The following is a 24,984-nucleotide window of genomic DNA, read 5'->3' as shown; positions in this document are numbered from 1 at the left end:
CTCTGGGGTGTGAATAATACAGCTAGGCGGTTATTAGTATGGGACGCTTTCCGTGGTCATCTTACTGAAGATGTAAAAAAACTGGTTCGTCAAAAATATAATTCAGACATCTGTGTTATACCCGGAGGATGTACATGTAAGCTATAGCCAGCCGATGTGTCGTGGAATAAACCCTTCAAACAAAAACTTGGAGAGTTGTATGACGAATGGTGTTTCAGTGGCCCCATTGAGAAAACCAAAGCAGGGAATCGTAAAGCCCCATCCAAAGCTGTAATGTTGTCTTGGGTCAAGACAGCATGGGATAGCATTAGCCCGCACACAATCAGAAGATCGTTAAAAAAATGAGGTATCAAAAATTCGCTGGACGGTAGCGAGGATCATATTTTCCAGCATGATTCTGACGATGAGGAATTCCAGGGATTTAGTGAAAAGGATGTCCAAGCTGCAGATGACGTTTTGCAAAATTTAATGGGTGATGTGAACGCGCCTTCTATTCCACAAATAGAACCGAGTGAAAGCGAGACTGGCGAAAGTGAAAGTGAAAGTGAAGACAGTAGTTCATATGGCAGTCCCGGCCGTTAGGCCTGCAGTATATTGAAATGAACCGTGGATTAAATTGATATTACTTGTGTACGTGTCATGACAGTGTAATTTTCTTGTGCCAAAATTCATTTGTTCATGTTCATGGATACCAGGAATTTAAAATTTATTAAAAGGTAAGCTTTGTAACCTGACTCCTGAGTTGTTGAAATTTACTGAGAAAACAGGTGGGGGACGTTTATTAGAGACAGGGCGTTTATTGGAATAAATACAGTATTACCAACCAACACCCCAGGTATTACCAACCAACACCCCAGGTATTAGCATCCAACATACCAGGTATTATCAAACAACACCCCAGGTATTATCAACCAACACCCCAGGTTTTATAGCCCAACACCCCAGGTATTATAGCCCAACATCCCAGTTATTATCAACCAACACCCAAGGTATCAGAGCCCAACACCCCAGGTATTATAGCCCAACATCCCAGTTATTATCAACCAACACCCCAGGTATTATCAACCAACACCCCTGGTATTATAGCCCAACACCCCAGGTATTATAGCCCAACATCCCAGTTATTATCAACCAACACCCCAGGTATTATCAACCAACACCCAAGGTATCAGAGCCCAACACCCCAGGTATTATAGCCCAACATCCCAGTTATTATCAACCAACACCCTTGGTATTATCAACCAACACCCCAGGTATTATCAACCAACACCCCAGGTATTATAGCCCAACATCCCAGTTATTATCAACCAACACCCCAGGTATTATAGCCCAACATCCCAGGTATTATCAACCAACACCCCAGGTATTATAGCCCAACACCCCTGGTATTATAGCCCAACACCCCAGGTATTATAGCCCAACATCCCAGTTATTATCAACCAACACCCAAAGTATTATAGCCCAACACCCCAGGTATTATAGCCCAACACCCCAGGTATTATAGCCCAACACCCCAGGTATTATAGCCCAACACCCCAGGTATTATAGCCCAACATCCCAGGTATTATCAACCAACACCCCAGGTATTATAGCCCAACACCCCAGGTATTATAGCCCAACATCCCAGTTATTATCAACCAACACCCCTGGTATTATCAACCAACACCCCAGGTATTATCAACCAACACCCCAGGTATTATAGCCAAACACCCCAGGTTTTATAGCCCAACACCCCAGGTATTATAGCCCAACACCTCAGGTATTATAGCCCAACACCCCAGGTATTATCAACCAACACCCCAGGTATTATCAACCAACACCCCAGGTATTATCAACCAACACCCCAGGTATTATAGCCCAACACCCCAGGTATTATCAACCAACACCCCAGGTATTATAGCCCAACACCCCAGGTATTATTAACCAACATCCCAGGTATTATAGCCCAACACCCCAGGCATTATCAACCATCACCCCAGGTATTATCAACCAACACCCCAGGTATTATAGCCCAACACCCCAGGTATTATCAACCAACACCCCAGGTATTATAGCCCAACACCCCAGGTATTATCAACCAACACCCCAGGTATTATAGCCCAACACCCCAGGTATTATCAACCAACACCCCAGGTATTATAGCCCAACACCCCAGGTATTATCAACCAACACCCCAGTAATACTGATCAACACCCTATTCATCTTTACCTTACTCCCCATGTAAAACTGGCAGGAGAACCAACCTCATCATTTGTATGGAATTACAGTTGCAAATTACATCATCCAGCTGTCATTCCCACATAAACAATCTCCTTCCCTAACTTTTAAATTACCATCACTTTTTTTCCTCCCCTGCCTCTCTTTACGTTTTTCTACTTAGGGTTTGCAGGTAAGTGTTTCCTGATTGCAGTTTGGTGTTTGTGGGAGAGACATGATGAGTTTGGAGAAAACAATTAGTGACTTTGTGTAGCCCCTCCTATGTGTCTTTGGTTGAAAATTTCTATTTTAACAAGTCTTGAAATACGATGTGTAAATGTATTAACAGACACAGAGAACACAATCCAGTGATAGTATATCCAATTGCTTTCTTTAATTTCTCCATTAGTCACAACATGTTTGTGCCATTTGCCAGTATGAGTATACAGTCAGTAAGGGTGTACTTGTGCACCAATTGTCAGTTAGTTAAGCCTAAGTGGTCACCACAGGACCACACTCTGGAACAAACCAACAAATACCAAGATTAATCCTCAACTAGTGATCATGCCTCATCTATCAAACTTGACATATAACTCTCAAAATATTTAGTCAGCAAGTTTCCAAAACACTGGAAACAAAATTCACAAAAGAATGTGATGAAACCAGAAATATGTCCAGTAATATGCAAGCTCAGTATCTACCCTCGTATGACTATAAACAGTTGTTTAATATGTCAGAAGTTCCTTACTGACTACAGACACTTTGTTAAATATAATAACAGGTTTGTCAATTATATTTTCAATTTTTCTGCTTGTGTTGTTGCTTTCATCAAAGTGAATTAATGTTGATTGGGTTTATAATTGGTTACTTTCTTTGTGATCATGTGTTATCTAATCATGACCTACTTTATCCTGTGATTCTATAGAATTTAATTTGACTTCTACAGAATCATATGTTCTGGGTTACAGTTCCCACGTATCATTTGAAATACTCTGTTAATATTTGTAAAGGTCATTTTGAAAACTACCTGACTAGACTGTTTCCATGTATGATTGCTGTCCACAGATCTGACATTATCATCCATGTTACAAATCACACAGGTTTCACAAAATGGCTGGCAATAGTGCAATATATATGTCATCTGAATTAAGGAACTGTAAAGATTTTCACCAAAATATGAAAAGAAGGCATACATCATACCGATGGTGGAAGTGTGATAAACAATCCACTAGGTAGATTTGTTTTACAAGGAATATTCTCCAATAGTGAGCATGCAGTCTGACAGGAGACAGGTCTACTGGATGGTCCATAGCACCAGTCTGACAGGTCTACTGGATGGCCCATAGCACCAGTCTGACAGGTGACAGGTCTACTGGATGACCCATATCACCAGTCTGACAGATGACGGGTCTACTGGATGGCCCATATCATCAGTCTGACAGGTGACAGGTCTACTGGATGGCCCATATCATCAGTCTGACAGGTGACGGGTCTACTGGATGGCCCATATCATCAGTCTGACAGGTGACAGGTCTACTGGATGACCCATAGCACCAGTCTGACAGGTGACGGGTCTACTGGATGACCCATATCATCAGTCTGCCAGGAGACAGGTCTACTGGATGACCCATAGCACCAGTCTCACAGGTGACAGGTCTACTGGATGACCCATATCACCAGTCTGACAGGAGACAGGTCTACTGGATGATCCATATCACCAGTCTGACCATGTACTGAACCAGGTCGACAGGGCGACTGGGCCAACGTTGCACTGGAGGAAGTTAACATCCCCCTCCTGTCAACTGTACCAAAACTTAACAGAGCACACAACATAAAACAAGAACCAATTAACCATAACATATACAGAGTTTTTAAATCTAATTTTAAAAAGCTAAAAGAGCAAAGGAAAAGACTTTTGAAAAGAATGATATCCTCGGCATGTTGAAACAAAGACATACTGCAGTTATTCACATACATCACAATAACTTTATGACTTAGGTATTTATATACCATACTTGACCTCTGTACAGTTTTTTTTATGAAACATTCCTAAAGAAATGAAGACCCTAAATAGCATCAAATGATGACACTGATTTGGTTAATAACTGGACACATGGGACAATTGTTGGTAAAATAAAATGCTCTCCCCATAACCTACTGAATGCCACATCCAACAGGACAGATGTATAAACTATATAACGCCCAGCTATCATACTCTACATCCACATAAAATGTGGTTGACAAAGGAGCATGCGATACATATAATGATATTATATAGCACAAGCTAGTCCTGGAGGACACAAAACACGGCCACCTGTCAGTATACATATATCTACATCAGGGGAGGGGTTCTCGTGGATGGGGACTGTTGTTAGCTGTAACAAGAACCATTCCCAGTACACCCTTGCATATGTAAGCACTCAAATGTCTGCGTGGGTTGACACATACTGCACGTACCATATGTGTCTTAAATGGTACCAATCTACTGGTATACAAGTTCTCATGATTCATCCTTCCTCAAATATCTCACATTGTTGATGTGTTTGTAGAGAGTTTGACCTTTTTACTACAACATTGTTGATGTGTTTGTAGAGAGTTTGACCTTTTTACTACAACATTGTTGATGTGTTTGTATAGAGTTTGACCTTTTTACTACAACATTGTTGATGTGTTTGTAGAGAGTTTGACCTTTTTACTACAACATTGTTGATGTGTTTGTAGAGAGTTTGACCTTTTTACTACAATATTGTTGATGTGTTTGTAGAGTGTTTGACCTTTTTACTACAACATTGTTGATGTGTTTGTATAGAGTTTGACCTTTTTACTACAACATTGTTGTTGTGTTTTCAGAGAGTTTGACCTTTTTATATTGACATTGTTGATGTGTTTGTAGAGTGTTTGACCTTTTTACTACAACAACAGGTCTGTCTCACCCCACCCAGATATATTATAACAGTGCCTTCATCCCTCACAGTAAACAAAACACCAGGTCTGACTCACCCCATCCAGATATATTATAACAGTGCCTTCATCCCTCACAGTAAACAAAACACCAGGTCTCTCTCACCCCACCCAGATATATTATAACAGTGCCTTCATCCCTCACAGTAAACAAAACACCAGGCCTGTCTCACCCCACCCAGATATATTATAACAGTGCCTTCATCCCTCACAGTAAACAAAACACCAGGTCTCTCTCACCCCACCCAGATATATTATAACAGTGCCTTCATCCCTCACAGTAAACAAAACACCAGGTCTGACTCGCCCCACCCAGATATATTATAACAGTGCCTTCATCCCTCACAGTAAACAAAACACTAGGTCTGACTCACCCCACCCAGATATATTATAACAGTGCCTTCATCCCTCACAGTAAATAAAACACTAGGTCTGACTCGCCCCACCCAGATATATTATAACAGTGACTATATTCCTCACAGTTAACAAAACACCAGGTCTGACTCACCCCACCCAGATATATTATAACAGTGCCTTCATCCCTCACAGTAAACAAAACACCAAGTCCAAGGCAACCCACCCAGTTGTATTATAATCATGCTCCATCAAATGTTTTAGGCAGTCCTGGTTTATTTATCAATTTGTTGAAGCAGAGATTCTTTGCTCTGCTTCAATTTCACAAAACTTGGTAACCCTTGGCATCCTACCCGCATGTGGTTTTTAACAGAGATAAGTATGATATGGAAACATACAAATTGCACAAGACAGAAGGAATCACCAATTAGTCTCACTACAAAGGAATTTCCCAGATTCAAAACCCTTTTCCATTCAACATAATTCCAACTATTCATTTCTCGTCTGTTCTATCATGTAATACTCCTATATGATATCAATGTATTACTTATGTATAATGACATGATTACAGAGATAAATGTAATAGATTTGTAGCGAGATATAAAGCTCTGACAGTGATCTTGGTGTCGGTTCAGTATTTGTAGCTCTATATTATTTTCCCCAATTCTCTGTAGTCATAATAGTGTCATGTTATTGACAGTTCTTGAGATTTAGAGATCAGAAAACCATTTCAAATTCAAAACAGCTTATGGTGGCCATCTTGAAAAATGAAGCATTCTCATAAAATGACATGCATATTTAGCTAGGACACTGTTGATCATACCCTAAAAACTTATTTTTTATCTCTGATCATTTTTAGTTTTTAGGGTATCCAAAAGGCAACTCCTGGGAAATAGATGGTTTACAAGGACAGAATACAGGCATGAGAAGAAGTTTGAAAGATATGTTGCAAAGGAAAACCATGATTGCACAATCATGTTACCAAATGGTTTCTGTTTGCCGTATCAAAGTTTTGACAAGGTAAAAAAAATAACAACACTTTGTTGACTACCTTTCCTTAGCATTCCCACCAATTTTAGCTCAATAACACCAGTGGAACTGGAAAAGGAGTTAAAAATATGTTTTTCAAGATGGTGGCCATCTTGGATTTCAGACATGCCCGAAAAAGAACAGCACTTGGTCAGGACCATTTCAGGATCAGGTCACATGACCTAAAAACAACCATCTGATGACAGTATGCAACGTATCACTGTCTCAAGTAAAATTGTATTAGATGGAGCTTGGAGATATTTTTTTTTGTTGAAATATCAGTTCTGAGGTTTACAGAATATTACTCTGTCAATATGATGTTATTCTAACTTGTTATGTGTGGGTGACTGGTTTACAGAATATTATTCTGTCAATATAACGTTATTCTAACTTGTTATGTGTGGGTGACTGGTCTACAGAATATTATTCTGTCAATATAACGTTATTCTAACTCGTTATGTGTGGGTGACTGGTTTACAGAATATTCTTCTGTCAATATAACGTTATTCTAACTCGTTATGTGTGGGTGACTGGTTTACAGAATATTATTCTGTCAATATAACGTTATTCTAACTTGTTATGTGTGGGTGACTGGTTTACACAATATTATTCTGTCAATATAACGTTATTCTAACTTGTTATGTGTGGGTGATGGTTACATAATATTATTCTGTCAATATAACGTTATTCTAACTCGTTATGTGTGGGTGACTGGTTTACAGAATATTATTCTGTCAATATAACGTTATTCTAACTTGTTATGTGTGAAAGTTGTGACTGGTTTACAGAATATTATTCTGTCAATATAACGTTATTCTAACTTGTTATGTGTGGGTGACTGGTTTACAGAATATTATTCTGTCAATATAACGTTATTCTAACTCGTTATGTGTGGGTGACTGGTTTACAGAATATTATTCTGTCAATATAACGTTATTCTAACTTGTTATGTGTGGGTGACTGGTTTACAGAATATTATTCTGTCAATATAACGTTATTCTAACTTGTTATGTGTGGGTGATAGACTCACTTGATAATTAATTTCAATATTGACAACAATATAGTAACACAGACATTTCATACCAACACACGACAGAGAACACAACAATTATACACACAAAATCAGAGAGAGACACAACATTATTATATTTAAAACAATCACAGGCAACACAACAATTATACCAAAAACATCACAGACAACACAACAATTATACCAAAAACATCACAGGCAACACAACAATTATACCAAAAACATCACAGGCAACACAACAATTATACCAAAAACATCACAGGCAACACCAACACAAATATACCAAAAACATCACAGGCAACACAAACACAAATATACCAAAAACATCACAGGCAACACAAACACAAATATATCAAAAACATCACAGACAACACCAACACAAATATACCAAAAACATCACAGGCAACACAACAATTATACCAAAAACATCACAGGCAACACCAACACAAATATACCAAAAACATCACAGGCAACACAACACAAATATACAAAAACATAATATACCAAAAACATCACAGGCAACACCAACACAAATATACCAAAAACATCACAGGCAACACAACAATTATACCAAAAACATCACAGGCAACACAAACACAAATATACCAAAAACATCACAGGCAACACAAACACAAATATACCAAAAACATCACAGGCAACACCAACACAAATATACCAAAAACATCACAGGCAACACAACAATTATACCAAAAACATCACAGGCAACACCAACACAAATATACCAAAAACATCACAGGCAACACAACAATTATACCAAAAACATCACAGGCAACACCAACACAAATATACCAAAAACATCACAGGCAACACAACAATTATACCAAAAACATCACAGGCAACACAAACACAAATATACCAAAAACATCACAGGCAACACAAACACAAATATACCAAAAACATCACAGGCAACACAAACACATCACAGGCAACACAAACACAAATATACCAAAAACATCACAGGCAACACAACAATTATACCAAAAACATCACAGGCAACACAAACACAAATATACCAAAAACATCACAGGCAACACAACAATTATACCAAAAACATCACAGGCAACACAACAATTAAACCAAAAACATCACAGGCAACACCAACACAAATATACCAAAAACATCACAGGCAACACAACAATTATACCAAAAACATCACAGGCAACACAAACACAAATATACCAAAAACATCACAGGCAACACAACAATTATACCAAAAACATCACAGGCAACACAACAATTATACCAAAAACATCACAGGCAACACAAACACAAATATACCAAAAACATCACAGGCAATACAACAATTATACCAAAAACATCACAGGCAACACAACAGTTATACCAAAAACATCACAGGCAACACAACAATTATACCAAAAACATCACAGGCAACACAAACACAAATATACCACAAGAGTTCTCGGAACTGTATGTGTCGCCTGCATAAAGTGTCACGGTCACCCAGAAATTGAACTGGATGTGCAACGATCAACCATAAAGTTGTAATACCAAATTTCATTTCTATAACTTGAAGCATAAAGGGAAAACTGTGCAAAGCAATATTCCTGAGAAATTTTCCAAGTTCAAAGGGACATATCACTGCCAAGAAGGGTCAAAGACAGCCAAGAATCAAAAGTAATCTGTACCCTTCCAACAAGAAGCCATATAGCAAATGTGATTTCTATAACTCAAAGCATAACCAAAGAGGGTCAAGAAAACAATATTCCTAGGGAATTTTCTAAGTTCAAAGGGGCATAACTCAGCCAAGAAGAGTCATAAACTGCCAGGAATCAAACTTTATCTGTACCCTTGCAACAAGAAGCAATATACCAAATTTCATTTCGATAACTCAAAGCATAAGCCAAAAAAGACCACAAAACAATATTCCCAGGAAATTTTCTAAGTTGAAAGGGGTATAACTCTGCCAAAAAGGGTCACAGACATCCAGGAATCGAACTTAATCTGTACACCTGCAACAAAAAGCCATATGCCAAATTTCATTTTGATGACTGAAAGCATTACCGAAAAAAATCCGGAAAACTTTCATACGGATGACGTCGTCGACGACGCCGATGACAACGACGCTTGACGACGGACAAAGTGATCCCTAAGTGTCCCCCAGGTCTGCAGGCGACACAAAAACCATCACAGGCAATACAAACACAATTATAACACAATCATCACAGACAATACAAACACAATTACACCAAACCATCACAGGCAACACAAAAACAAACACAAAACACAAACACACTACAGAGCTTGTGGGTTCATTTGCCAATCTCTAATCTCTCACTGTCCAAAGATGCTTTAGACTTGATGACTGATTTTTTCAAAATAATCTTGATTTCTGTTATCAGTAGAAATCAATGCCTGTCAATTTAAGATATATCTACTGTAATCTACCTAAAGACATTCAATGAAGAGAAAGTCATCACACTGACTTTAACCTGAGATTCATTTTATGTACTGACCCATCACATCTTCTATAACCAGAAAAGTATTGTATGTGCAGAAACTCATATCCTCAATAACACAAGGAGTATTTTATGTACAGAAACTCTCTCATATCTACCACACCCTGAAGGGTATTTTATGTACAGAAACTCTCTAATATCTACCACACCTTGAAGGGTATTTTATGTACAGAAACTCTCTAATATCTACCACACCTTGAAGGGTATTTTATGTACAGAAACTCTCTCATATCTACCACACCTTGAAGGGTATTTTATGTACAGAAACTCTCTAATATCTACCACACCTTGAAGGGTATTTTATGTACAGAAACTCTCTAATATCTACCACACCTTGAAGGGTATTTTATGTACAGAAACTCTCTAATATCTACCACACCTTGAAGGGTATTTTATGTACAGAAACTCTCTAATATCTACCACACATTGAAGGGTATTTTATGTACAGAAACTCTCTAATATCTACCACACCTTGAAGGGTATTTTATGTACAGAAACTCTCTAATATCTACCACACTTTGAAGGGTATTTTATGTACAGAAAATCTCTAATATCTACCACACCTTGAAGGGTATTTTATGTACAGAAACTCTCTAATATCTACCCTACCTTGAAGGGTATTTTATGTACAGAAACTCTCTAATATCTACCACACCTTGAAGGGTATTTTATGTACAGAAACTCTCTAATATCTACCACACCTTGAAGGGTATTTTATGTACAGAAACTCTCTAATATCTACCACACCTTGAAGGGTATTTTATGTACAGAAATTCCCTCATATCTACCACACCTTGAAGGGTATTTTATGTACAGAAACTCTCTAATATCTACCACACCTTGAAGGGTATTTTATGAAAACTCTCTAATATCTACCACACTGAAGGGTATTTTATGTACAGAAACTCTCTAATATCTACCACACCTTGAAGGATATTGAAACTCTCTCAAGTATCCTACCTTGAAGGGTATTTTATGTGCAGAAACTCTCTCAAAACCACACCTTGACAGGCAATACAAACACAATTATAACACAATCATCACAGACAATACAAACACAATTACACCACCATGAAGGGTACACAATGTACAAACACAAAACACTAACACACTACAGGGTATTTTATGTGGGAAACTCTCTATATCTGCCACACTCTGAAGGGTCTTTTATGTCCAGAAGATCTCTCATTAGACTTGAATATTTTATGTCACTAATCTTGATTTCTGTTATCAGAAAATCAATGCCTGTATTTTATGTACATAAACTCTCTAATCTACCACACACTTGAAGGGTATATTATGAAAACTCTCTCACACTGACTTTAACCTTGAAGGGTATTTTATGTACAGAAACTCTCTAATATCTATAACCAGAAAAGGTATTTTATGACAGAAACTCTCTATATCTAACACCTGGAAGGATATTTTATGTACAGAAACTCTCTAATATCTACCACACCTTGAAGGGTATTTTATGTACAGAAACTCTCTAATATCTACCACACCTTGAAGGGTATTTTATGTACAGAAACTCTCTAATATCTACCACACCTTGAAGGTATTTTATGTACAGAAACTCTCTCATATCTACCACACCTTGAAGGGTATTTTATGTACAGAAAATCTCTCATATCTACCACACCTTGAAGGGTATTTTATGTACAGAAAATCTCTCATATCTACCACACCTGGAAGGGTATTTTATGTACAGAAAATCTCTCATATCTACCCCACCTTGAAGGGTATTTTATGTACAGAAACTCTCTAATATCTACCACACCTTGAAGGGTATTTTATGTACAGAAACTCTCTAATATCTACCACACTTTGAAGGGTATTTTATGTACAGAAACTGTCTCATATCTACCACACCTTGAAGGGTATTTTATGTACAGAAAATCTCTCATATCTACCACACCTGGAAGGGTATTTTATGTACAGAAACTCTCTAATATCTACCACACCTTGAAGGGTATTTTATGACAGAAACTCTCTAATATCTACCACACCTTGAAGGGTATTTTATGTACAGAAACTCTCTCATATCTACCACACCTTGAAGGGTATTTTATGTACAGAAACTCTCTAATATCTACCACACCTTGAAGGGTATTTTATGTACAGAAATGTTGAAATCTACCGTATCCTGGGGGGTACAATATCTCCCATGGTACATAAATGCTGACTTACCCTTCTTTGACTTGGCACCAATCTTGAGTTTGGAGGGCCATGTTATCTGAGTATTAGTTTCATCCATAATCTGAAAAAGTAACATTTTTTAGGTGAGTTCAAAGCTGTCTGCTGGTGTGATGCACATGGTGAAGGAAGTAGAGAATTGATACTGTCTAACTGAAGGTCACCATGACATCCCTAATCTTTGTACTTTTATATACATCTATTCATAAATCCAAATCTACCAAAAGATCAAATATGAAAAGGAAAATTGGATAACATTTCAACAACTTTCTCCGATTTTATCTCACCGGATTGTAAGACATTGCATCTGACTATGTTTTTTTTACAAGACACTGTGATACATCGCTGCTTTACAATAAATTGTTTTGCATCTTTTTTTTACAACTTTTAATCGAATAAACAAACAAACATTAAGCTCCTGATTATGTTATCACCAGTTTCTTGTATACATTTGCAGAAAACAACAAAGCGTTTGATATTTTGCTATCAGTGAATGAAGGAATTCCAGTGCAAAATCTTCAGAAGTTTTATCAAAATTTCATTGTAAATGTCGTAAAACTATTTTCACCACAATATGTGGGTGTTATTAAATCCCCAAGTTTAATCATTCCAACTGCTGTATGAACAAGTTGATTGATGAAAGGGTGATATTAAAAGGGTGCTTTATGCACTCATGGAAATTAGAATGTACAATGTGTAGTTCAGGATTGTTTTTGCTACCATTTAATTTTTTATTTGGATCTTTATCCTGTTTGAAGATATCAAACCAATTAATTTGTAATTTTTAATGGGTTACATTTTCTCTATGTATTTCTGAGATATAAATTTCCCTACAGGTCATACCATCACACTCCAGCAGGTGATGAAACAAGTCACACATGGGTATAGAACAGGTCAATTCTACTTCAGAATGAAACAAGTCACACATGGGTATAGAACCGGTCAATTCTACTTCAGAATGAAACAAGTCACACATGTGTATAGAACAGGTCAATTCTACTTCAGAATGAAACAAGTCACACATGGGTATAGAACAGGTCAATTCTACTTCAGAATGAAACAAGTCACACATGGGTATAGAACCGGTCAATTCTACTTCAGAATGAAACAAGTCACACATGGGTATAGAACAGAATGAAACAAGTCACACATGGGTATAGAACAGGTCAATTCTACTTCAGAATGAAACAAGTCACACATGTGTATAGAACAGAATGAAACAAGTCACACGTGGGTATAGAACAGGTCAGTTCTACTTCAGAATGAGACAAGTCACACATGGGTATAGAACAGAATGAAACAAGTCACACATGGGTATAGAACAGGTCAATTCTACTTCAGAATGAAACAAGTCACACATGGGTATAGAACAGGTCAATTCTACTTCAGAATGAAACAAGTCACACATGGGTATAGAACAGGTCAATTCTACTTCAGAATGAAACAAGTCACACATGGGTATAGAACAGAATGAAACAAGTCACACATGGGTATAGAACAGGTCAGTTCTACTTCAGAATGAAACAAGTCACACATGGGTATAGAACAGGTCAATTCTACTTCAGAATGAAACAAGTCACACATGGGTATAGAACAGGTCAGTTTTACTTCAGAATGAAACAAGTCACACATGGGTATAGAACAGGTCAGTTTTACTTCAGAATGAAACAAGTCACACATGGGTATAGAACAGGTCAGTTTTACTTCAGAATGAGACAAGTCACACAAACTCATGCTCGTTATACATGGTAGTTCTTTCACTCCTGTTAGATATTTTCTAAAAACAGAAACACTTGCTAAGCATGTGTTTTTTTTTGCAACCTTTGAAAAATAACTATTTTCCAGTTAAATATATACCATAAAGCACTCGTTGTGTAACCTGTATTTCTGTAATAATAAGACACTGAAATAATCCAACTGATGACTTTCACCTTCTAAGCTCAAGTATACAATGTAAAATTGATTGATTACCTCCAAATAACCTGAAGTAGATGACACCACAAAAGAGGTTTCAGATACACAAAAATGTCCTTAATCAGGTTTCCCACCGAAATGTTCCCAAAAATAACATTCAACACCAAACAACAAAGTACCGTCTTAAGAAATTCCCCAATATACAGAAATGTCTCATCAAATACCGTTTACTTATATATAAAATACCGGCTAAGGTGGTTCTAAGTTTTACTCAAGTTTTCTTAGAGATTTTCGAAAAAAGAGATTTGAAGCTGCCGGGAACAGTGAAGATGTCTGTATAAAAGCTTGCTACTACACACACATTCCTAAGGTACATGGCATCAGATATATCATCTATCAATGATCATTTGTGAATGAATCAAGCACACTTAATGATGGAACATTTCTAACATATTTCAGTATAGAAGTCTGACATAACATAAGACTAGAGAAATTAAGTCTATGGGAGGCCAATTACTGGAGCACACACTTACAGCGTGGTAGTCTGCCACTTATATATCATATCAATTCACATCATTTACAAAATATTTGTGAGAAAATAACTCTCCACTGCACCCCACCTCCACTCATCGATCATCATGTGAAAATAACTGTAGATCTCTAACATCAAATATAACAGAAATATCTAATTCTCTGATTTCTTGTGAACAGTATTTACATGTTTGGCCTAAACAGTATAATAGCTATATAATGTATAAACCGTCTAGGTGCAAATCTATTAAGGAGGCTTGTTTGGGGTTCTGGCAGATAGAAAGCCTCCTTATTTTCACTGAGGCATTTCATCTTCAAAGAAAAATACAAGCTGAGATACAAGCTAGGTCATTCTGACAAAAACCTGTATAACGCCTTGGCTAAGATCTGACATTCTGACACAGCTAGTCTAGGAGGTCTGTCATTGGTCCATTTCAATCATTCATCTGATAACTAAGGTAAGTCAGGCCCTGTGTCAGTCATAGGCGTCTCAAACAATGAGCTTACAGGTAAGATAGGTCTGGGTCAGTCATAGGTGTCTCAAACAATGAGCTTACAGGTATTATAAGTCTGGGTCAGTCATAGGTGTCTCAAACAATAAGCTTACAGGTAAGGCATGTCTGGGGTCAGTCATAGGTGTCTCAAACATGAAGTTTACAGGTTAGATAAGTCTGGGGTCAGTCATAGGTGTCTCAAACAATGAGCTTACAGGTAAGGTATGTCTGGGTCAGTCGTAGGTGTCTCAAACATGGAGCTTACAGGTAAGGCAAGTCTGGGGTCAGTCATAGGTGTCTCAAACATGAAGCTTACAGGTTAGATAAGTCTGGGGTCAGTCATAGGTGTCTCAAACAAGGAGCTTACAGGTAAGTATGTCTGGGTCAGTCGTAGGTGTCTCAAACATGGAGCTTACAGGTAAGGCAAGTCTGGGGTCAGCCGTAGATCTGTCTCACACAAGGAGCTTACAGGTAAAATAGGCCTGGAGTCAATGGTAGGTAGGCCTCAAACATGGAGCTTATAGTTAAGATAAGTCTGGGGTCAGTCTTAGGTCTATTCCAAACACAGACCTTACAGGTAAGATAAGTCTGAGATCAGTCTTGTAAGTCTGTCTCACACACAGACCTTACAGGTAAGATAATTCTGGGGTCAACCTTGTAAGTCTGTCTCACACACAGACCTTACAGGTAAGATAATTCTGGGGTCAACCTTGTAAGTCTGCCTCACACACAGACCTTACAGGTAAGATAATTCTGGGGTCAACCTTGTAAGTCTGCCTCACACATAGACCTTACAGGTAAGATAATTCTAGGGTCAATCTTGTAAGTCTGCCTAGCCCCAGGGGGCTGAGACCTGCCGTTTATTCGAAACTAATTTCCCTTCACCCAAGCATGCTTCAGACAAATTCTGGACAATATTCTGCAATTCCTTAAGAACAAGATAGATTTTAAAGAAAATCATAGAATTTCCCTACTAGGCCCTGCCAATCTGGTCCCATCCTTTATTATACAAAACTGATTTTCCTTCACCCAAGCATGCTTCAAACCAAATTTGGACAATATCCTGCAATTCTCGAAGAACAATATAGATTTTAAAGAACTGATAGATTTTCCTTATTGAGCCCTGTCCCTTTAGCCCAAGGAGGGCTAAGATCTACCATTTATACAAAACTGACTTCCCTCCACCCAAGTATGCTTCAGACCAAATTTGAACAATATCCTGCTATTCACTTCGGGCCAGATAGTTAAAAACTCTGGTTACCAACTGATACAAGGTCTCACAAATGCTTCATTTTTACAAGTGCTTATAATGTCATGTTAAGCTATAATTTTTATTCATTAAGAATCCTTGTAAAAGTAATAAAAAAACCCACTGAAATGTGATTTATTGTGACATACAGGTATGTGTTTTTGTCCCACGCTACAGTACATTATTTTTGGATATTGTGGTATACTGGTATATCATTACACCCCTAATATGTGGTAGAAAACACTATGTAATACTATGGCACATTTGAACCCTCCTATCTACTTAAACACACAATTATATATGTAACACTGCACACTCACTTCCCTATACTAAGGAAAAAGATTTCACCAATAAATAAATACACATTTACATACTCTGGCCTTCCAGAAGAAATCGGTGCTTGTAAAGTATGCTGGTATGTAATGACAGCTTAACAAAGTCTTGATCAGAACACTTATACCACAATAGACCAACTACCAAAGGTGAATTGTATAAAATAGACCAAAACAAACTTACAGACAAAATATTTACCTCTGACTACCTGGATATTTAAATCTTACCACACCATATATATATATATATACACACAATCATATCTACCACTTATCTTGGAGAAAGTATATTTCACCCCACAAAATTGGTTGTGTATCTGGAACTTCTGCCAAAGTCAACTTTATCACAAATGTACACAAAGACTTGGGTTATTTTCAGTGTAATGCATACAGGTGTAACAAGACAAACATTTGGGTGACCTGAGTGGGGGACAACAAGGACAGATGACCCACAGTCACCTTTCCTTGTGCTGGCCACATAAAATGTGTCTACACTAATATTTTAAATGGAAAAGCTCCAATTTGGGAAACAATTTCCTGTACTTAAGTTTTCTCCATCATGTAGAGATGAAATTTACACCACAATTGTGGCTTAAGATTGATATATAGGTCTGCTGACCAAATTAATCAAACATGTTGATAATCAGTGAGCAAACTGACAGACATCATTACCTTTCATTTTACAATACCAATGAAAATTTCCTTTGTCTTACTTTCCTAGTGTTAGATAGATTTTCAAAAATATTTAGTTCTTTCTTCTTTCACTTCCAGATAAAAGAAAAGATTAAAAATGATATATATGCTACTTTTAAATTTGACAAAGTCTATCCTTGTCAGTGACATAAACTCTCAACCTTCACAATAATGAGACCATACATCAAAAATGTTACCTGAGTGGGTTTATTATCAAGTTTTGTGCTTTTTATCATTTTTATCCTATCTATTCTTTTGTGAGGAATTATTTTCACTTGATCAATTACATATTCCTTTACCAATACAGTATGTCTAACACATCTGTTATTATGTTACACAGGTTCTAGCATATATACCATACTCTGAATAACAATAGTAAATTGGATTAAAAGGGCTTGTGACTGTTATTTCTGCTTTAGTTTGATAACAATATGATTTCAGAAAAGAAACACATAAAACAAAAGAAACATATCGACAAACGTTGTCATCAATATCACAACAATACAACCATATTTCCCTGGTTCTATTCTTAAATACAAAACAGTTACCTGGTTTATGTTAATTTCTGAAGAATTGATACATATAATATGCATGTTTCAGGTATTAACCCAAGTAAGACATTCCCTTCAATAATTACCTTAATACAATCTACTGGCAGTATAAATTAGACATTTTCAATATATTAGAGACTTACCATATTCTACCTAATAAACACATTTACTCCTCTATGTACACCACTCTTTCCTTCACTTAAAGTCTGTAATAAGGTTGTGTACTTCACTGATCTTCCAATACATTATTCATCCCTTAAAACTCATCTCCATCATACTTACCACACTTACAACTCAAATATACCTAGCACACTTACAACTCAAATATACCCAGCACACTTACAACTCAAATATACCAACCACACTTACAACTCAAATATACCTACCACACTTACAACTCAAATATACCTACCACACTTATAACTCAAATATACCTACCACACTTACAACTCAAATATACCTACCACACTTACAACTCAAATATACCTACCACACTTACAACTCAAATATACCTACCACACTTACAACTCAAATATACCTACCACACTTACAACTCAAATATACCTACCACACTTACAACTCAAATATACCTAGCACACTTACAACTCAAACATACCCAGCACACTTACAACTCAAATATACCTACCACACTTACAACTCAAATATACCTACCACACTTACAACTCAAATATACCTAGCACACTTACAACTCAAACATACCTAGCACACTTACAACTCAAATATACCTACCACACTTACAACTCAAATATACCTACCACACTTACAACTCAAATATACCTACCACACTTACAACTCAAATATACCTACCACACTTACAACTCAAATATACCTACCACACTTACAACTCAAATATACCTACCACACTTACAACTCAAATATACCTACCACACTTACAACTCAAATATACCTACCACACTTACAACTCAAATATACCTACTTACAACACCACTTACAAATATACCTCAAATATACCTACCACACTTACAACTCAAATATACCTACCACAACTCAAATATACCTAACACTTACAAATATACCTACCACACTTACAACTCAACAACTCAAATATACCTACCACACTTACAACTCAAATATACCTACCACACTTACAACTCAAATATACCAACCACACTTACAACTCAAATATACCTAGCACACTTACAACTCAAATATACCTAGCACACTTACAACTCAAATATACCTACCACACTTACAACTCAAATATACCTACCACACTTACAACTCAAATATACCAAGCATACTTACAACTCAAATATACCTACCACACTTACAACTCAAATATACCTACCACACTTACTTACAACTCAAATATACCCAGCACACTTACAACTCAAATATACCTACCACACTTACAACTCAAATATACCTTCAAATATACCAACACTTACAACTCAAATATACAAATATACCTACCTAACTCAAATATACCTACCACACTTACAACTCAAATATACCTACCACACTTACAACTCAAATATACCCAGCTCACTTACAACTCAAATATACCTACCACACTTACAACTCAAATATACCTACCACACTTACAACTCAAATATACCTACCACACTTACAACTCAAATATACCTAGCACACTTACAACTCAAATATACCTACCACACTTACAACTCAAATATACCAACCACACTTATAACTCAAATATACCTACCACACTTACAACTCAAATATACCTACCACACTTACAACTCAAATATACCAACCACACTTACAACTCAAATATACCAACCACACTTACAACTCAAATATACCAACCACACTTACAACTCAAATATACCCAGCTCACTTACAACTCAAATATACCAAGCACACTTACAACTCAAATATACCCAGCACACTTACAACTCAAATATACCTACCACACTTACAACTCAAATATACCTACCACACTTACAACTCAAATATACCTACCACACTTACAACTCAAATATACCTACCACACTTACAACTCAAATATACCAAGCACACTTACAACTCAAATATACCAAGCATACTTACAACTCAAATATACCTACCACACTTACAACTCAAATATACCTACCACACTTACAACTCAAATATACCTACCACACTTACAACTCAAATATACCTACCACACTTACAACTCAAATATACCTACCACACTTACAACTCAAATATACCTAGCACACTTACAACTCAAATATACCTACCACACTTACAACTCAAATATACCTACCACTCAAATATACCCACTTACAACTCAAATATACCTCACTTACAACTCAAATACCCTACCACACACTTCCACACTTACAACTCAAATATACCTACCACACTTACAACTCAAATATACCTACCACACTTACAACTCAAATATACCTACCACACTTACAACTCAAATATACCCAGCTCACTTACAACTCAAATATACCAAGCATACTTACAACTCAAATATACCTACCACACTTACAACTCAAATATACCCAGCTCACTTACAACTCAAATATACCCAGCTCACTTACAACTCAAATATACCTACCACACTTACAACTCAAATATACCTACCACACTTACAACTCAAATACTTACAACTCAAATATACCAAGCACACTTACAACTCAAATATACCAAGCATACTTACAACTCAAATATACCAAGCATACTTACAACTCAAATATACCAAGCATACTTACAACTCAAATATACCTAGCACACTTACAACTCAAATATACCTAGCACACTTACAACTCAAATATACCCAGCACACTTACAACTCAAATATACCCAGCTCACTTACAAATGAAATGTACCTAGCACACTTACAGCTCAAATTCACTAACAATTTTATATCCAATTAAAGTTTGTTATCTGTTACCAAAGATTCTAGTCTCAACATATTTTTTAATGGAACTTTCAAATACATTTAACAACACCTTTTTTCTATTTGTCATAAGGGTGAACGAAACTTTCATTGTCAAAATCTCTCCAAGATGGCCTTTTGCCAGCCTATTTGTTTTTCTGGTCTAAGTGAAGCTCAGAAAATTTTGTTAAGGTGGTAGTTTTTGTCTTACCCGCTGAAAGAACTCCTCTGCTGATTCTTCATCATCATCCAGGTGACCTGTAAAAACAAAATATCTGGTATCAACACTGTGAATATTTACAGTCTACAGTCCTGATTTATTGTGTCAAATAATCACACCTTTAACACCAATAATTAGTGTGACATGTTATTACATAATGTGTCCAGATTAAGTGTGACATGTAATTACATAATGTGTCCAGATTAAGTGTGACATGTAATTACATAATGATATCCAGATTATGTGTGACATGTAATTACATAATGTGTCCAGATTAAGTATGACATGTAATTACATGTGTCCAGATTACGTGTGACATGTAATTACATGTGTCCAGATTAAGTGTGACATATAATTACATAATGTGTCCAGATTAAGTGTGACATGTAATTACATAATGATATCCAGATTTAGTGTGACATGTAATTACATAATGTGTCCAGATTCATTGTGACATGTAATTACATTGTGATATCCAGATTTAGTGTGACATGTAATTACATAATGTGTCCAGATTTAGTGTGACATGTAATTACATAATGATATCCAGATTTAGTGTGACATGTAATTACATAATATGTCTAGATTTAGTGTGACATGTAATTATATAATGTGTCCAGATTAAGTGTGACATGTAATTACATGTGTCCAGATTACGTGTGACATATAATTACATAATGTGTCCAGATTAAGTGTGACATGTAATTACATAATGATATCCAGATTTAGTGTGACATGTAATTACATAATGTGTCCAGATTCATTGTGACATGTAATTACATTGTGATATCCAGATTTAGTGTGACATGTAATTACATAATGTGTCCAGATTTAGTGTGACATGTAATTACATAATGATATCCAGATTTAGTGTGACATGTAATTACATAATATGTCCAGATTTAGTGTGACATGTAATTACATAATGTGTCCAGATTAAGTGTGACATGTAATTACATAATGATATCTAGATTTAGTGTGACATGTAATTACATAATGATATCTAGATTTAGTGTGACATGTAATTACATTGTGATATCCAGATTTAGTGTGACATGTAATTACATTGTGATATCCAGATTTAGTGTGGTGACATGTAATTACATAATGATATCCAGATTAAGTGTGACATGTAATTACATTGTGACATCCAGATTTAGTGTGACATGTAATTACATAATGATATCCAGATTTAGTGTGACATGTAATTACATATGTCTAGATTTAGTGTGACATGTAATTACATAATGATATCCAGATTTAGTGTGACATGTAATTACATAATATGTCCAGATTTAGTGTGACATGTAATTACATAATGTGTCTAGATTTAGTGTGACATGTAATTACATAATGATATCCAGATTTAGTGTGACATGTAATTACATATGTCTAGATTTAGTGTGACATGTAATTACATTGTGATATCCAGATTTAGTGTGACATGTAATTACATGTGTCCAGATTTAGTGTGACATGTAATTACATTGTGATATCCAGATTTAGTGTGACATGTAATTACATAATGATATCCAGATTTAGTGTGACATGTAATTACATAATGATATCCAGATTTAGTGTGACATGTAATTACATAATATGTCCAGATTTAGTGTAAAATGTAATTACATTGTGATATCCAGATTTAGTGACATGTAATGACATTGTGATATCCAGATTTAGTGTGACATGTAATTACATAATGATATCCAGATATAGTGTGACATGTAATTACATATGTCTAGATTTAGTGTGACATGTAATTACATAATATGTCTAGATTTAGTGTGACATGTAATTACATTGTGTGACCAGATTTAGTGTGACATGTAATTACATTGTGATATCCAGATTTAGTGTGACATGTAATTACATAATGATATCCAGATATAGTGTGACATGTAATTACATAATATGTCCAGATTTAGTGTGACATGTAATTACATAATATGTCTAGATTTAGTGTGACATGTAATTACATTGTGATATCCAGATTTAGTGTGACATGTAATTACATAATGATATCCAGATTTAGTGTGACATGTAATTACATGTGTCCAGATTTAGTGTGACATGTAATTACATATGTCTAGATTTAGTGTGACATGTAATTACATTGTGATATCCAGATTTAGTGTGACATGTAATTACATAATGATATCCAGATTTAGTGTGACATGTAATTACATAATGATATCCAGATTTAGTGTGACATGTGATTACATAATGTGTCCAGATTTAGTGTGACATGTAATTACATTGTGATATCCAGATTTAGTGTGACATGTAATTACATAATGATATCCAGATTTAGTGTGACATGTAATTACATTGTGATATCCAGATTTAGTGTGACATGTAATTACATAATGATATCCAGATTTAGTGTGACATGTAATTACATAATGATATCCAGATTTAGTGTGACATGTAATTACATAATGATATCCAGATTTAGTGTGACATGTGATTACATAATGTGTCCAGATTTAGTGTGACATGTAATTACATTGTGATATCCAGATTACGTGTGACATATAATTACATAACGATATCCAGATTTAGTGTGACATGTAATTACATTGTGATATCCAGATTTAGTGTGACATGTAATTACATAATATGTCCAGATTTAGTGTGACATGTAATTACATAATGATATCCAGATTACGTGTGACATATAATTACATGATGATATCCAGATTTAGTGTGACATGTAATTACATAATGTGTCCAGATTTAGTGTGACATGTAATTACATGATGCTATCCAGATATAGTGTGACATATAACTACATAACGATATCCAGATTTAGTGTGACATATAGATTTTAAAGTGCCACAAAAGGAAAACAGTTTAAATTGAAGTGGTAATTGATAAATATTTTACAATAGTTGCTAAAGTGATATATTTATTATGTTCTGTGGTGGCTGAGAAAATTTCTCATGATATATATATATTGTATTGTAGTTGTCATGTGTGTTGTACATCAGGACTCATCCATTCAGTGTAGGCAGTCTGGTCAGCAATGATCCTCAACATTTCGAGTACATATTTTGTATTGTTAAGGACAGCACTACAGATCCTACTTTTTGACTCATCTCAAATGTCTCATTCATAGTTTCTTTAATAAACAAATGATAAATAAGGAACACAGAGTTAGGTATGTTTTCTACAGGTGAATGTTTACTTAATCCTTGAAAATATTAATCAAATTGGTCCTTTCCTTAAATTGAATGGTTCAACATATCAGATAATTTATCTCTTATTCAAAAATCACCTGAAAATGTGTAAGCACCTTCTCTACAACAGCACGTTGGAGTGTACGTGTCACTGTTCCTGTCAATACCTGCTACAAATGGTTATCGACCACCAACAAACAAACTTTGTAGAAAGTGACAGCAACTTTATATAAAGTGGAAGGTAATGTTACAGGCCAGGTCCAGACCCGTCCATTCAAAAACTAACACTGGCGTATGTCTAGTACAGAGTTGTCTGTCCTTGACAATCAATTATGTATAAATGTCAACAGACTGTTTTTCATTTGAATATTGATTACAATTTGTGGTATTTCATACTCGGGGATGACAGATACAAATTGTAGCTTACCAGAAATCTGAGTGCAGAATAATGAAAAGATTAGATTTTACTAACCAAATATACCACACAAGTGTCAAGTATATATTTTTATTGACAAATTACTGTATATATATCAAAATCAGTTAACACAACCTGAATCTTGTCAGTGTCTATAAAGTATTTATACCAAAACTTATTATAAACGATAACAGTCGACAGAATGTCAACAAACCAGACGTTATTTTGTTCCTACAATTCGTGACGAGTTCACCATACCTG

At 35.9% G+C, this 24,984-nt stretch overlaps 1 protein-coding gene across 1 annotated transcript in view; it reads right to left on the bottom strand.

Annotated features, from left to right (window-relative positions):
- LOC132562838 (protein bicaudal C homolog 1-B-like) overlaps nucleotides 1-24,984 on the bottom strand; it is an 89,094-nt gene that overhangs the window by 42,459 nt on the left and 21,651 nt on the right. The window contains exons 2-3 of the mRNA XM_060227612.1: nucleotides 21,118-21,164; nucleotides 12,259-12,328 (exon numbers count right to left, since the gene is read on the bottom strand). Coding sequence (XP_060083595.1) covers nucleotides 12,259-12,328; nucleotides 21,118-21,164 — 117 coding nt within the window. The remainder of the gene's footprint in view (nucleotides 1-12,258; nucleotides 12,329-21,117; nucleotides 21,165-24,984) is intronic.

This window comes from Ylistrum balloti, unplaced genomic scaffold (genome assembly GCF_031769215.1).
Source record: "Ylistrum balloti isolate Yb309-2 unplaced genomic scaffold, AGI_CSIRO_Ybal_v1 Utg371528, whole genome shotgun sequence".
Taxonomy (NCBI): Eukaryota; Metazoa; Mollusca; class Bivalvia; order Pectinida; family Pectinidae; genus Ylistrum; species Ylistrum balloti.
Note: the sequence above shows the minus strand (reverse complement) of the source record. Positions and strands in the feature narration are given on the sequence as shown.